This window comes from Mycteria americana, chromosome 2, assembly GCF_035582795.1.
Source record: "Mycteria americana isolate JAX WOST 10 ecotype Jacksonville Zoo and Gardens chromosome 2, USCA_MyAme_1.0, whole genome shotgun sequence".
Classification (NCBI taxonomy): domain Eukaryota; kingdom Metazoa; phylum Chordata; class Aves; order Ciconiiformes; family Ciconiidae; genus Mycteria; species Mycteria americana.
The window spans coordinates 28,441,090-28,454,026 of NC_134366.1; the positions used below are offsets into that span (position 1 = coordinate 28,441,090).

Here is a 12,937-nt window from a genome sequence, read left to right on the forward strand (position 1 = left end):
ACACCACATACTTACACTCCCCCGAAGTCCACGTAAAACCATCTCTGCAGTAGCTCGTAAGTCACCAGAGTTACACCAAACTGAGGAGAAGATCGAAATACACGAGCTTGAAAGAAAAGAAAAGAGTTCCTAAGTGACAAAAACCACAATTAGAAGTCACTCAGTAATCAAAGCTCTTTTACACACCTCCTGCTCCTTTCCACAGAGCCTTCGGACCTTCCTCTCGAAGGATCTTCACAAAGCAGTCTACAACACCACTGTAGGTGGTCTGTCCTGCCCGGGCTGCCACCTGTAGCCTTGTTTTGATCACATCCGCAGGGGTCACCAGAGAGGCTGCAGGCATACCTACACAACACAAAATTCATCAGGTGGGTACCACCGACTTGTCACATATGCTACACACCTCGTTTACCCAGGGGTAACCGTGCCTTTCATCCTTGAATCCAGCCACATTTGATTTAAGCAGAAGCTGAGAAGGAGAACAAGCAACAAGAGGCAGCCGTTGTGGACGTGGCTTCGCTCAGAGAGAGCTTCTCCTAGAGGAACAACCATATCGCATGCTTCCTGCCGAGCTGGGAGGCACGGGATGGATTTTTCAGCGCTAACCAGAAACTTGCATAGTTAATAAGCACAAAGTTTTTGGAGGTGAGGTCGATCTTTCCCTTTCCTTTTCATGCCTCTCTGTGGTTCGTGGCATTCTGGTCGCACACTGTGCTAGAATAGCCTGTACACGCACCCCCACGCAGCAGTGTCACCGAGAATCAGATAATGCTGTGCACGCTCAGCAAGGCATGAGAGCTAAGGTTTAAAAAAAGGGGGTCATTCTTTTCATTAGGAATGGCAGACTGCTCAGCTGCAAAGCCACAGCTGACATCCTCAGCAGAACACTTGGAGGAAGATTTAAATTTACCCTGGCAGATAATCAACTGAAAGCAAAAAATACCAAATTACCAATGGGTGGTATTTCTAAAATCATTCCTATCCAAACTGGGGCTGCCCGTGTTTAGAACTGAAAAAAAAAAAAAAAGCCCAAAAAAAAGCACCAAGACTGTACCCAGAAGACACTGTCTCTTATGGTTTTATTACTTTTCCACTCTGCATCTGTTCCAAACCAACTTGGTCAGATGTAGATGCATAAATCTCCTTTGCTTTTTTTTTTTAGGCTTAATAATTCTGTAACAACTTTTGTCCAAACCAGCATGGTCTGGCTCCAAGCACCAGAGCACCCTTCCTGCAGCCTGCTCTAAGAGATGTAAGCGTGTGCATATCACCAAAATAAGAACTCCTCCTCCTCTCCCAGACCCCCCAAAATAACGCACAAGCTGAACTTGCACAGTGGTCAGTCTGGCAGGCAAGTGCTAAAACCCGGTAAAGGTTTCTGAATTCCAGAAATGTTGAAATTCCTCTTTGCTTAGCCTTACCCACACCAGGATATTGGTTGAGTCTTCAGTTTAAAGCTGGACTTTTGTCCTTCAAAAGCCAACCAGTGTTTTCAAGGAAAACCAAAGGACATACTTAGAAACAATTCTGCTTACTACACGTTGACTTCCATCTCCTTATTCCCCATTCCTTATTACTGAGGATATTTTGCAGTTAAAGATGTTTTTAATCCTGTTTTTAGGAGCTATGTGTACTGGACAAAAGACTTTACAGACAAATAAAAATTTACAAGTCGCTGCTGTGAGGAGCTTACAATCAAAATGAGACAAATGGCACAGCAGGAGCTGACAATAAAAAAAGAGGAGTGAGGGGAGGAGAAGGAAGTTCATGGAGGCAATAAGCAGATGGAGCAAATTAAGGAGAGATCCTGTAGCTGATATTAGAATCATCTCAGAAAATGCCGTGGCACAACAGGTTGAGACATCTGGTGAACAGTGAAAACTAGAAGCAGATCAAGCTAGATGACATGCATGTTGCGTGTGTCCCTACAACAAAAAGGAAGAAAATATACCCAGCACAAGCAACACCCACTGGCAAAGGAGGCAGGTGCGCATCTGAGCACGGCCAGCTTGAACATCCCAGCAGCACAGGGCTGTGCAAAGGTGGAGTTCCCCACACCCAGACGGAGCTCGTGCACACGTCTGAAGTCCGACGACCAGGTGAGATCCCTGGGCAGAGCAGAAACATCAGCCCAGAGACTGAGCCAGCGATTCAGAGGTGGTGGGGTTTTGGTTTTGTCTTCCCCTTGACTTTCTCGTGGCAAAACAGCGGACACATACACCCCCACCACGCTTTACTTGTACCCAGTAAAAGAAATTCCTTGGTTTTGTAAACAGTACGGTAAGTGTTGTATCTTTAACACTGTAATTTGCTCATGAGAGTTGACCTAGGATGGGATTCACAGGAAGCAATGGATAAAATTCACATTATAGCTAGTTTGGTAAGCCATATCAGCAACAATAAAGACTGCTTCTGTGCCTGAACTTCAAAGGGACGGTTATCTCAGTCTGTAATCACATGACAATGGCTAGAAAGAGAAAAATAGGAAAATCTAAGAAATGACTTGGCTTAAAAATGCCAGCTTATGTTTCAAGTCTGTAAATATGATCTAAAGTTCAAAAATTGTTTTGTTCCATTAAAATGGGTGAGAAGTAAGCTGGCTGTAAGCTCCTGTTGGGGGGTTTGGAGGCTGGCTCTGGTTTGGGGTGGGGGAGGGGAGAAGACAAGGGTTTTTCAAGCACCGGCCATCTGAACACAGCTGGTTTTCCTAGCGGCAGGTCGATTCCTCTGGACTACGAGCTACTGAATACAGAGCAAACCCAAAGACCTGAAGCTATATGCTTCAACAAGACAGACTAACTGATCTGCACTGTCAGGCTTTGGCTATATCCTAAGCCCAGATACCGGCCATAAAAGGTTCCTGTCTCTTCAGGAGACACAGCCCCATGTATAATCCTGACCAAGAACAGTTTTCCTAGGGAGAAGAAAGCTTAAAATCAAATGAGAAAATCTAGCTAAACCACCAACCACCTATCTGTACTGGATTCATGCCACTCCATCACCTTCCTCACCTGACAGCAGCCTGTCGGGGGCCATGCTGGAGGAAGAACTTGGCTGCAGCTCAGAGAGACCAAGCAGCCCACAATGAACACGATGGAAATACCTGCTGATGGGAGCCCTCCTGCTTGCTACACGCTCCCCCAAAGGTCTTGTTGCAGAAATTTTCAAGCCCATTTGTTTCCTGAAGGGAAAACCTTGGACATAGCAGGAGCAGGACTCTCAAGCTGCCCTCTCCAGGAGGCAGCTACCAAATGGTGGTCCCCTTTGGGTATAGAAGCTGGGTGCTGTGCCAGGGACCAGCTATGCAGCAGACACATAGGCAAGCTGAGGCTACAAAGCGTGTCTCTGTCTTTTCCCTTAGGCTCTGGAGCACTCAAGTTAAATGCATCTGTGACAAGTTAAGAATGATTTGGCTCTCCTATCCACTATGTAGCAGACTAAAACAAGCAAGTGCTCATGATCACACTCAGCATCTCTGTCGTATCTGGATATGCTAAGAATCAGCAACCTGTGGCACAATAGAAATGTTTTCAAGCTTTTCTGTGTTGTTTAATATATAAAAAAAATGGTAATATCCTCACAAAGCCAAGTGACTGCATGGGATACTGTGGGTAGCAAGTAATAGTCATCATTTTGTCACAGGCTGCACTGCCAGCACGGCTTTTGGACTCCACATACCAAAATTCAAGATTCCTTTGATCATAAAGAATTTCACAAATGCTGTGATTTTATTTATAAACCATTTCAACAAAACTTTACCAGTCAGCCAGCCACAAACAAAAATGGCACAGTAACTTCACAAAGAAAGATGATATATGATGACAAAACCTCAGCACTTAAATCTTTCCTTTTGTTTTTCCTCCTGAACATTGTGATTATATCAGGAACTTACACTATCTTTATTTTTAACATCAACTCACTCTACAGCATGGTAGCTTTCTGTTATTTGGGCACAAGGTTGCAAAATGCATACAGTTCTTCTGAGCTTTTCAAAGTTCTCACTGCCGTAACTGTTGCGCTGCAGGTGCAATATAGTGGCATGCAAAAAGAAATCTGGGCACTTACCAGCTATTGATCCAGCCAAGAGCAGATTTCCAGGGCTAACCCTCCCATCTTCATTTGCAAGTGAAGCTTTCAAATGAGCGTAACAGGGGAAGTAAATGGCAGAGAAGGGGATGTCACGCAAAAAACACGCCTTAGCACCCTGTGTTGAAAAAGAGACAAGTTTTGAGAATGAGCAAATTTAATGTGATGAACTATGAACACCAGAGAACGGAGCAACATCGTATTTTTTTGTTTTGTTGCAAAGGGCTTATAGAAAAAGCAATTCCTTCTCTCAAAACTTTGAGAGATCCATGTATTTCATCCTGCCGAGGAGCGCCTCTGTATTGTTTCTTGGTTCAGTAATTTCTGTCATTGTATTTATCTTGTCTACTTGTTCTCCCTCACTCCCTAGTACTGTAGTTATTTGCTGGTAATAGAGAAAATGTCACGTGTTGGAGTAAACTCTGATAACACCTTTGCAGAATTTTAAATAGTTGACATTGTAAGTCATGCACCTGTAGTGGGAGTTTAGGATGTGTCTGAAGAAGATTGAGCCACAGGACAGGTCTATCGCCTCTCATTCCCACTTACAATAAACACTTCAGGGAAAACAGTGTGCAGTCCATGCATCTATGCAGACATTGCAATTGATAATGCAACATAAATCAAGGGAAAGAGGGAAAGAATGAGAGTAGGGTCATATCACTAACTCTTTTGCAGAACAGTAACAGGATTATTTACTTGTGATTTTTGAAGTACAGGTGATCTGGGATACAGTTTGTTTCAAGGAAGTTTCAGCTCCTACTGTTAAATTTGCCTTGCTATCAATTTTGTAAGTGGTACAAACGAAGTTACCAGCAATATAGCTGGCTTCAAACCTAAGCGGGTGGCAAACAGGCAAGGAAAGTTTTGGGGTAGCAGCAGGCAGTCAACTGTTTTTCAAGCAGGGGTAAAGCAAAAAAACAGTAGGGGAGGCAACCAAAATAAAATACCAAATAATATCCATGTTCCGACAGCAAAAGGGACTTGCAATCTGCCTTTCCTCAATATGGAGATCCAGAGGACACCAGAACCTGAACACACCAGGACTGAGACTGGCAGGAAGGCACAAACAGGAGTGGAAAATGGCTAAAATCTTCCGAGCTTGAGAAAGAAATGGTTTGCGGATGAGCCTAAGCCTCTGCTCTTTGAAGTGAGGGTGGAGTTGTGGTGAAACTGCTTGAGGTTCGTCCACGAGCCCTCCCGGGGTGCCCTTGTTACTGTACTTCTCTTGTGTGCAGGTCTACCAGGGCATGGCTCAGTGCCAGACATTTCACAGGGGACATGCTAATATCCACAGAATTTTGTTAAATCTAACAATATGCCTGGACATATCTGTAAGCTTAGCTTGTACTACAACAGCAGTTAAAATATAGTGCTTATCCAAGTTGGATCCTGGTTATCAAGCAAAGACGCAAGAGCTGCAAGGTGTAAGAAAAACTGAAAAGTCGCCTTTCAGCGAGGCAAGGCAGGGGCGGGCGAGCAGGATGTGCAACGGGAAAACCAGGTCCTGCGAGCCGGTTCACAGGAGATGCTAATAAGTGCAGTCTGCAGTCAGAGAATGCCTCTGAGAAAATAAAGATTTATCTAAAAACAGCCATTAGATCTTCTAGTCAGACTTTCTGTGTGTCACACTCAGTTACCGAGCACGGTGAGCACAACGCGCTCTGCTCCAACCCCAGCTGCTTGCCACCACACTTTCTCAGCTTATTTCTTGACGTTTTCAGACTGAGAACTGACCGCTTCCCCTGACAGTCCGTTCGGAGGTTAATGACTCCTGCTGTTAAGACCCTTTGCCTTGTTGCTCAGCTGGATTTGTCTGATTTATGCTGCCAGTTGCTGGCTCTCGTTATGCCTTTCTAGATGCACTAAGGAAAAAGCCATAAAGGAACTCGAAGCGCTGCCGCTGCAGCCGCTCCGCTGTTCACCCGTGCTGAATGGGGTTATCAGCCACGGAACAAAGCGATGCTGGGCTGGATTCTCCTCTCAAAATTACCTGCAAAGCCCATACGCTTTACCCTGAGGGCACAGAGAAGGTGAATCTTTTGTATTCGCCAGAGACACAAGAATTCTGGCCTCTCAGATGTGCGCAACAGAAGTCTGTTTTACAGTTTACTTTTAGAGTCTTTATTAAAAAGAAAAGACTAGGGTTTTACCAAGTTCTATATAAAACCCCAACATCTTAATGATCAAATGTCTGCACTGTATTTACCTCACAGAAAAATGACGAAACTCACTAACAAAACAGTCACAGACGAACATGGTTTCTTCAAAGATTTATTTTTAGAGCATGCTTTTCCTCAGAGCAAATGTCCTCACGGCCTTTGCCCTCAGGGCACATTACTTCTATTTTCTTTGCTATGTTGTCATTAAACACTGCGCACATTTTTTCCTCCGCATTTTTTTCATACTCTGAAATATCTCGACATAGTTAAAATAACTTACGGAAATCAATAAACTCCAAATGCGAGCAACTCTGAACTCAACCCGAGCTGCTAATATTCCTCCCTCTTCATTAAGAGGCTCTTTTTCATGGGGCAGAAACGGCATATTGTTAGTATCACTAATAATATACGTTCAGGTACGCAGAGAGGGAGGGATGTCCATCAACTTAGTTGGCTCAGTGTAAACAAAACCTGGATCAAAACTTGGATCCACTTTAATAATAACCCAGCTTGGCTCCGGTCCAGCATCGCAACAGTCTAAAGTTTCCCCCCATCGTTCCGTTTAAAGTCTGGGAAAGCATGTTTAAAAGCAGGCCTCATTTAACTTCAAGTTAATCATCCGCAACCAGCCTAGGCCAATTAGGAAGGCTTAGGGAGATTGGCCACAGTATCTCGAAAAGCAAAAGAAACATTTATTTTACTTCTCGCACCTTTTTGATGTGGACAACGTGCTGAAAGCCAAAAGGAGTTTTAATCAATCCCCAGAAAGCCGTAAGGATCATCCGCCCGAGTTTATTCTGGCAGCCAAGGTGCAGACCTGCCAGGCATGAAATTGCTGGGACATCCTACACACCGTGACATGCGCCTGCCTCACACAACAGCCAGTTGGCTCCCATCTTCAATCTCTTTAATAACCTTAAAGCTCTTAATCTCGGATAGTATCTCGCTGAATAAACCAACGGAGGAAAAAAAAACCCTGATTGTCAAAGATTCGGCTAAATAAGCCCAAGTGGCTGCTGGGGCAGGTTCTTTAGCATGCTAATTCCTGCTTATACCAGCTCTACCTGCAAATAAGGCTCTAAACAAACTATTTCTACTACAAGGGGAGGGTAATTATACTGACAAAGGCACCTCTGTGTCGGGTCGGGCAGAAGGAGCCGGCAGGTCTGGGAGACGCAGGCTTAACCTAGTCTCCTGCAGTGAATGCACATTGTCTAGTGCAGGGGGAAAAATGCCAGACTGGGGGGACCTAGCAGCATTCAAGACAACAGTGGTGCACCTTGTCTGAGAGGGTTATTTAATGCTTCTGGCACCTGTACTTACAGCCACCCCCTCTTTTTCTCCTTTACAGGTTTAGAATTTATTTGGCATGTATAATTGTTATTTTGATCCTATAGCTACAAACAATAGGCAGCATGTCATTTCTTGATCATTTTGCATTCTTCTTGGGTTTTGCTACAGACTTAACCCTTTGGAATCGGAGCCCTAACAGCACCCAACAGGCTTTGTAACAGTCAGTCAAATATTACTGGCATTTGCTTTCAAGGGCTGCAAGTTTTTCTACTGTAAAATGACATCGCCTTAAAAGCTGCTATAGGTTTTTATTCACATATGTTTATACCAACCAAAATATGAAACTGATTTAGCACACCAAGTTAGAGGAATAAAACGCTGGTTTCAAATGCTGTGTCAGCAATTTGGATTCAGTTTGCAGACAAAAATTATAGCACTTCTTAGGTGGAAGGGCTTATTTTGGTTATTTTCAAAGCAAATTTCTGAAGAGCAGGTTCTCACATATGAGAACACAGTCACAAATAGGCATGGTAGATGCAAATTAATGTAACTCAACACTTTTACTACTCTGTTTCGTATGTTTATCATCCTGCTGTAAACCCACAACTTCAAGAGGTGAAATACCTCAGCTGTTATCAAAGTGACCAGGTGGGAGCTTGGTACACATCCTGTCACCCGGGATTACACTTTCCAGGTCAACGCACCAGAAGCCCATTCGTGAAGTTGTCAAAAAAAAAAAAGAAGATACTTTTGGAAGCTTTTCTGACTAGTTTTGGAAATGCAAACTGTGTTGGCGATATCAGCCAAAGCACAAATCTGAGCTAAATACCTTCTAGTATCATAAACATCATAAACAATCATAAACATTACCACACCCAACGGATCCTTTCCTCGAAGAATCATTTACTACCGTATTATTTCCCATCTTCTTGGGATCACAGAATAACTTTGTCGTGCAAAATTATGGAGTGGCACTGTCTGTTGTGCTGTAAAGCACTATTCAGAATGATTATTTATAAAAAGACGAATATTTTATTAAACATTTTATGGCAGATATTATATGGATATGAGTTTCTATGATGTACAAAATAAGTAGGTGTACTTACAATGTGTATTTACACGAGCACTTTAAAGATGTCTTTTGAAACCTACAGAATATAAATTCAACTGACTTTAATGGGACTTTATGCATATTACTGTGTAAGACAGGCAGAAGACAGAAAATATATTAGCTAATCTTGTACAATTACTTCAATATTAAACTGTGACCAGAAATTAAATAAAATCTATTAAAAATATTGAAAACCAGAAATGTATGCTTTCCCATTTCTGCCAACACAAATGACATTTTGCGTTAGGTTAAATGATATTTTCCCTGACTGGGATATGTTGTCTCTATATTTTTAAGAATAGCTGTCATCTACAGAACATCTGTAGCTGAAGAAGAATTTACTAGATGCAAGCTTCCATACCCTGGTGCTTTCGTAGCAACAATTACTGGCAGAAAGAAGACAAATAGAGGAAACAAATTCCTTCTGCAAAAGTGCTGTTATGTGCCTCCCCAAAGGAGCAGCTGGGTTTTGAGAAGTACAAGGTTTTAAAATACTTATTTACACAAGTAGTTCAGAATTTTAGACAAAGGCAGAAAAAAATATTTGCTTTCTAGCTTTAAAGAACTACAGGGGTTCAACCCAGCAGTTAGCCTAACAAGCTGTATGTGTCAAATCTTTTTATTGCTGGAATTAACATGCATTTTATTTCTAAGCTGCGTACCATTACAGAAGTGCTAGTATCTGAACACCCAGTGAAGGCACAGTGAGTCTGAGAGGAAGCTTTGACTTTAAGTTGTTGTACTTACTATGACGGACAGTTAGTTGAAGTGAAAAAACCCCTCTGTTTTTCCAGACCTACTGGTCTTTAGTTCTTCGGTAGAGAAGGAGAGGAGATCTAAATTATCTGACCTGGACCTCTATGCAGCATGATAGCAATTTTCCCCCAAATAAAAACTTTTAGAGTTACAAAGGTACACCAAGATAATACTGATCTTCAAGGACGGTCTCCTCAAAGGACTAGGATGGTCCATTCCACTGTGCAGAAGGTTGAGCAATCATGTCAGAAGGCCAGCATGGATGAACAGGGAACTCATGATTGAGCTCAAATGCAGAAAGTAAGAAGAGAGCAGAGGTGGGTATGGGCTACCCAGGAGAAATACAGAACCACTGCTTGGGCATGCAGAATTGAGTCAGAAAAGCCAAGGGTCAGCTGGAGCTGGATCTAGTAAGGGATGTGAAGGGAGAGTAAAAAGGGCTTCTGTAAGCACATCAGCAGCAAAAGGACAACTAAATAAATTGTGAGGCTGTTGCTCAACGGGGGCAGCAAACCTAGTGACAAAGTACATGGAAGAGGCAAAGAAATTACTTTTGCCTTGCTTTTTACTAGTAAAATCTGCCCTCAGGCCTCTCAGCTCCACAAGCTTACCAGAAAAGTCTACAGGAGCACAGCATTACCTACAGACAGAGCACTTAAACCATCTGCACATACACAATCCATGAGACCAGAAGAGATACCTCCAATGGTGCCGAGACAGCTGGCTGATGTAGTTGTGAAGCTGTTATTACCTTCAAAAGGTCAAGTCAGTCAAGGGGGTTCTGATGACTGGAAAAAGACAAACATCACACCCATTTTGAAGAGCAGGAAGAAAGATCTGGGAAACTACAAGCTGTTTGAGCACACCTCTGTCCCTGGGATGTTTATGGAGCAAATGCTCCTGGAAGCCATTTCCAAGCATATGAAGGGCAAGAGAGAGACTGGGAACAACCAATATGTATTTACCAAATCACGGCTGACCAACCTGTTTGCCAGACCTGTGGATGAGGGGACAGTACAGGATGTTGTACACCTTGACTAAGAGCAAGGCTTTTGAGATGGTCTGCATAGTATCTTCATAGCTAAATCGGTGGAACATGAGCCGCACTCTCAGCAGATTAGTGGATGATACTGAATCAGGGGAGTAGCTAGTGTGCTATAGGGCAAAGCTGCTATTCAGAGAGACCTTCACAGGATGGAGAAATAGGCTGACAAGAACATCATGAAGTTCACATCAGCAAATGCAAAGTCCTGCATCTGGACTAGAATAGCCCTATGCAGCAGTACAGGCTGAGGCCACGTGGCCAGAAAGCAGCTTTGGAGAAAAAGTCTGGAGTATATTGGTGGCCAAGCTGAGTATGGGTCAGCAATGCCTCTTTGCAGTGAAGACAGACAGCCACACCCTGGGCTATAGTAGCAAGGGTGCAAGGGAAGTGATTATTCCCCTCCATTCAGCACTGCTGAGGCCACATCTGGAGTCCTGTGTCCAGTTCTGGTCTCTCCAGTACAAGAAAGACATTGCCACACTGGAGTGAGTCCAGTGTAGGGCCATCAAGCCAGCTCGGTAGCCCATGGTGTATGAGGAGAGGCTGAGGGAACTCAGTGTGCTCAACTCCTAGAAGAGCAGGCTAGGGAGAGACCTTATTGCGCTCTTCAGCTACTTAAAAGGAGGGTGCAGGGAAGACAACTCTCCTTGGAGGTGCACAGTGCACAGGATTAGAGGCAATGGACAGAAGATGGAACATGGCCAATTCCAATTAGGCATGAGAAAAAGGGTGAGGGTTTTTTGGTTTTGTTTGTTTGTTTTAAACCATGAAGGTGGTCAAATACTGGGTTGGGTTGCCCAGATGACCTCCAGACTGGCTTTCAACACAAATTATTCTGATTCTAACATCAACTCTGCAAGTACAGCAGAGCACGGAGCAGAGATCTCGGCAGAGTACTACTGTGAATTGTTTTGTGTCACTAGCACAGTAGAGCACCACGTTAACGTGCCAATGAATGACCCAAAAGAACATTAATCTCACTAATATAGAGGGGCATCAAAACTACGCAACTCAGCTTCTCGGTGATCCTCAGATGGCTATCCCCTAGAATGCTGGGATAATTACGATCATAATCAATACAAGATTCACTCAGCTGGATGCAAAAAGGGTTTACATAGCACTTCCTTTGTTAATTTGTTGACATGAGATGTAAGATTTATTTGTCTGTGCCTTTGTTTTCTCTGTTAATGCAAGACAGGAACACTGAAATCACCTATATCAGGGGTGTGGGGGCATTTTATTTTAAAATCCACAGAAAGTGCTTTATAGGTAGAATTAATACAAGATGTAAGAATTCAAACACCAAGCAGTAGATCTTGTTAAGACATGCAGGAGTTTGCCTCATGAAGCTAAGACCAACATACATAATTCTTTGCATCTTCTGGCTGCAGTTATAATTAATGAAAGTACATTCTTCCTCGCTGACTACTATATGGGACTCTTACAGATTTTCACCCAAATTTCAGCATAAAAGATTCACAGGAACTAAGCAGAGCATGCCGGATTGATCTATGGTGGTAAGAACAGCTTTCAACATGATTTATTTCTGAACCGGGAAAAGAGAATTTTCCCTGTAGTCCTTGCAATGCAGTAAACAAAACAGCACCAAAGCGGAGCGAGAGAAACAGAAAAGCCAGTGTGCAGCAGACTGGATGACCAGTCCTGATTTAAGAGGTTTGTAACTTATCAACACAGGAGTAAACTCACATTGACAAGCAACGGAAACACTTCAGCTCTACTATAAGCTTGCAGACTGACGGGTAATGTTCTCATTCATCACAAAAAAACAACCGCTTAAAAATATCCGTGCTCCGATTTTGAAAAATTATCATTATGGTAATATTAGTTTCAAGTTAACATCACGTCTTCTGAGCTCCGTCTTCCTGTTAAATATGTGATATCCCTCCATTTATTCCATCTCTATAACAAGCCTATTTTCTCCGCTGCTGGCAATACAGACAAATCATTGATCTTTGCTCTCTGTGGATTTCACCAGCCAACCGTTAGGTTGAGGGAATCCCTTTTCTTCCCATATCAAAACAAGACCTTTAAGGAAACTCAGTAAGCAACAGAGGATCCTGTCCCTCTGTACAGCTTCTCGTACTATCCTGCCCTACTTGCTGTCATCTAGACAGTGGTCATCTTCACCTTTTCCAGGGACACAGCACTAACAGGCATTTGATATCCATTAATCCACACATCAGAAGTGGATTATTTGGGTGGTCAGGGGTGGAAACGGCTGTAGAAAACTGCAGTTAACCCCTTTTAGAGCAGCTTTACAAGAATTTCTAACAAGTCAAGTGGAAAAGGAGGAACATTATGCATTATGGTCTTGAACCAAAACTGATGGAGTAGTTAATTTTTGTTGTGGGTTTTGCTTTGTTTTGGCCACAAAAGAAAAAAAACAACCAACAGAAAATAAATTCAGGCCAAATCAAACAGAAAAAAAAATTGTTATCAAATATGAAATGAAATATTATATTT

The 12,937-nt window shown here is 42.9% G+C and overlaps 1 protein-coding gene across 2 annotated transcripts in view; it reads right to left on the bottom strand.

Annotated features, from left to right (window-relative positions):
- Positions 1-12,937, bottom strand: part of SLC25A13 (solute carrier family 25 member 13) — a 102,668-nt gene that overhangs the window by 2,392 nt on the left and 87,339 nt on the right. For both annotated transcript variants that reach the window (XM_075492860.1, XM_075492861.1), the window contains 3 exons: positions 4,066-4,204; positions 187-345; positions 16-106 (listed from right to left, as the gene is read on the bottom strand). In XM_075492860.1, the coding sequence (XP_075348975.1) occupies positions 16-106; positions 187-345; positions 4,066-4,204 (389 nt within the window). The remainder of the gene's footprint in view (positions 1-15; positions 107-186; positions 346-4,065; positions 4,205-12,937) is intronic.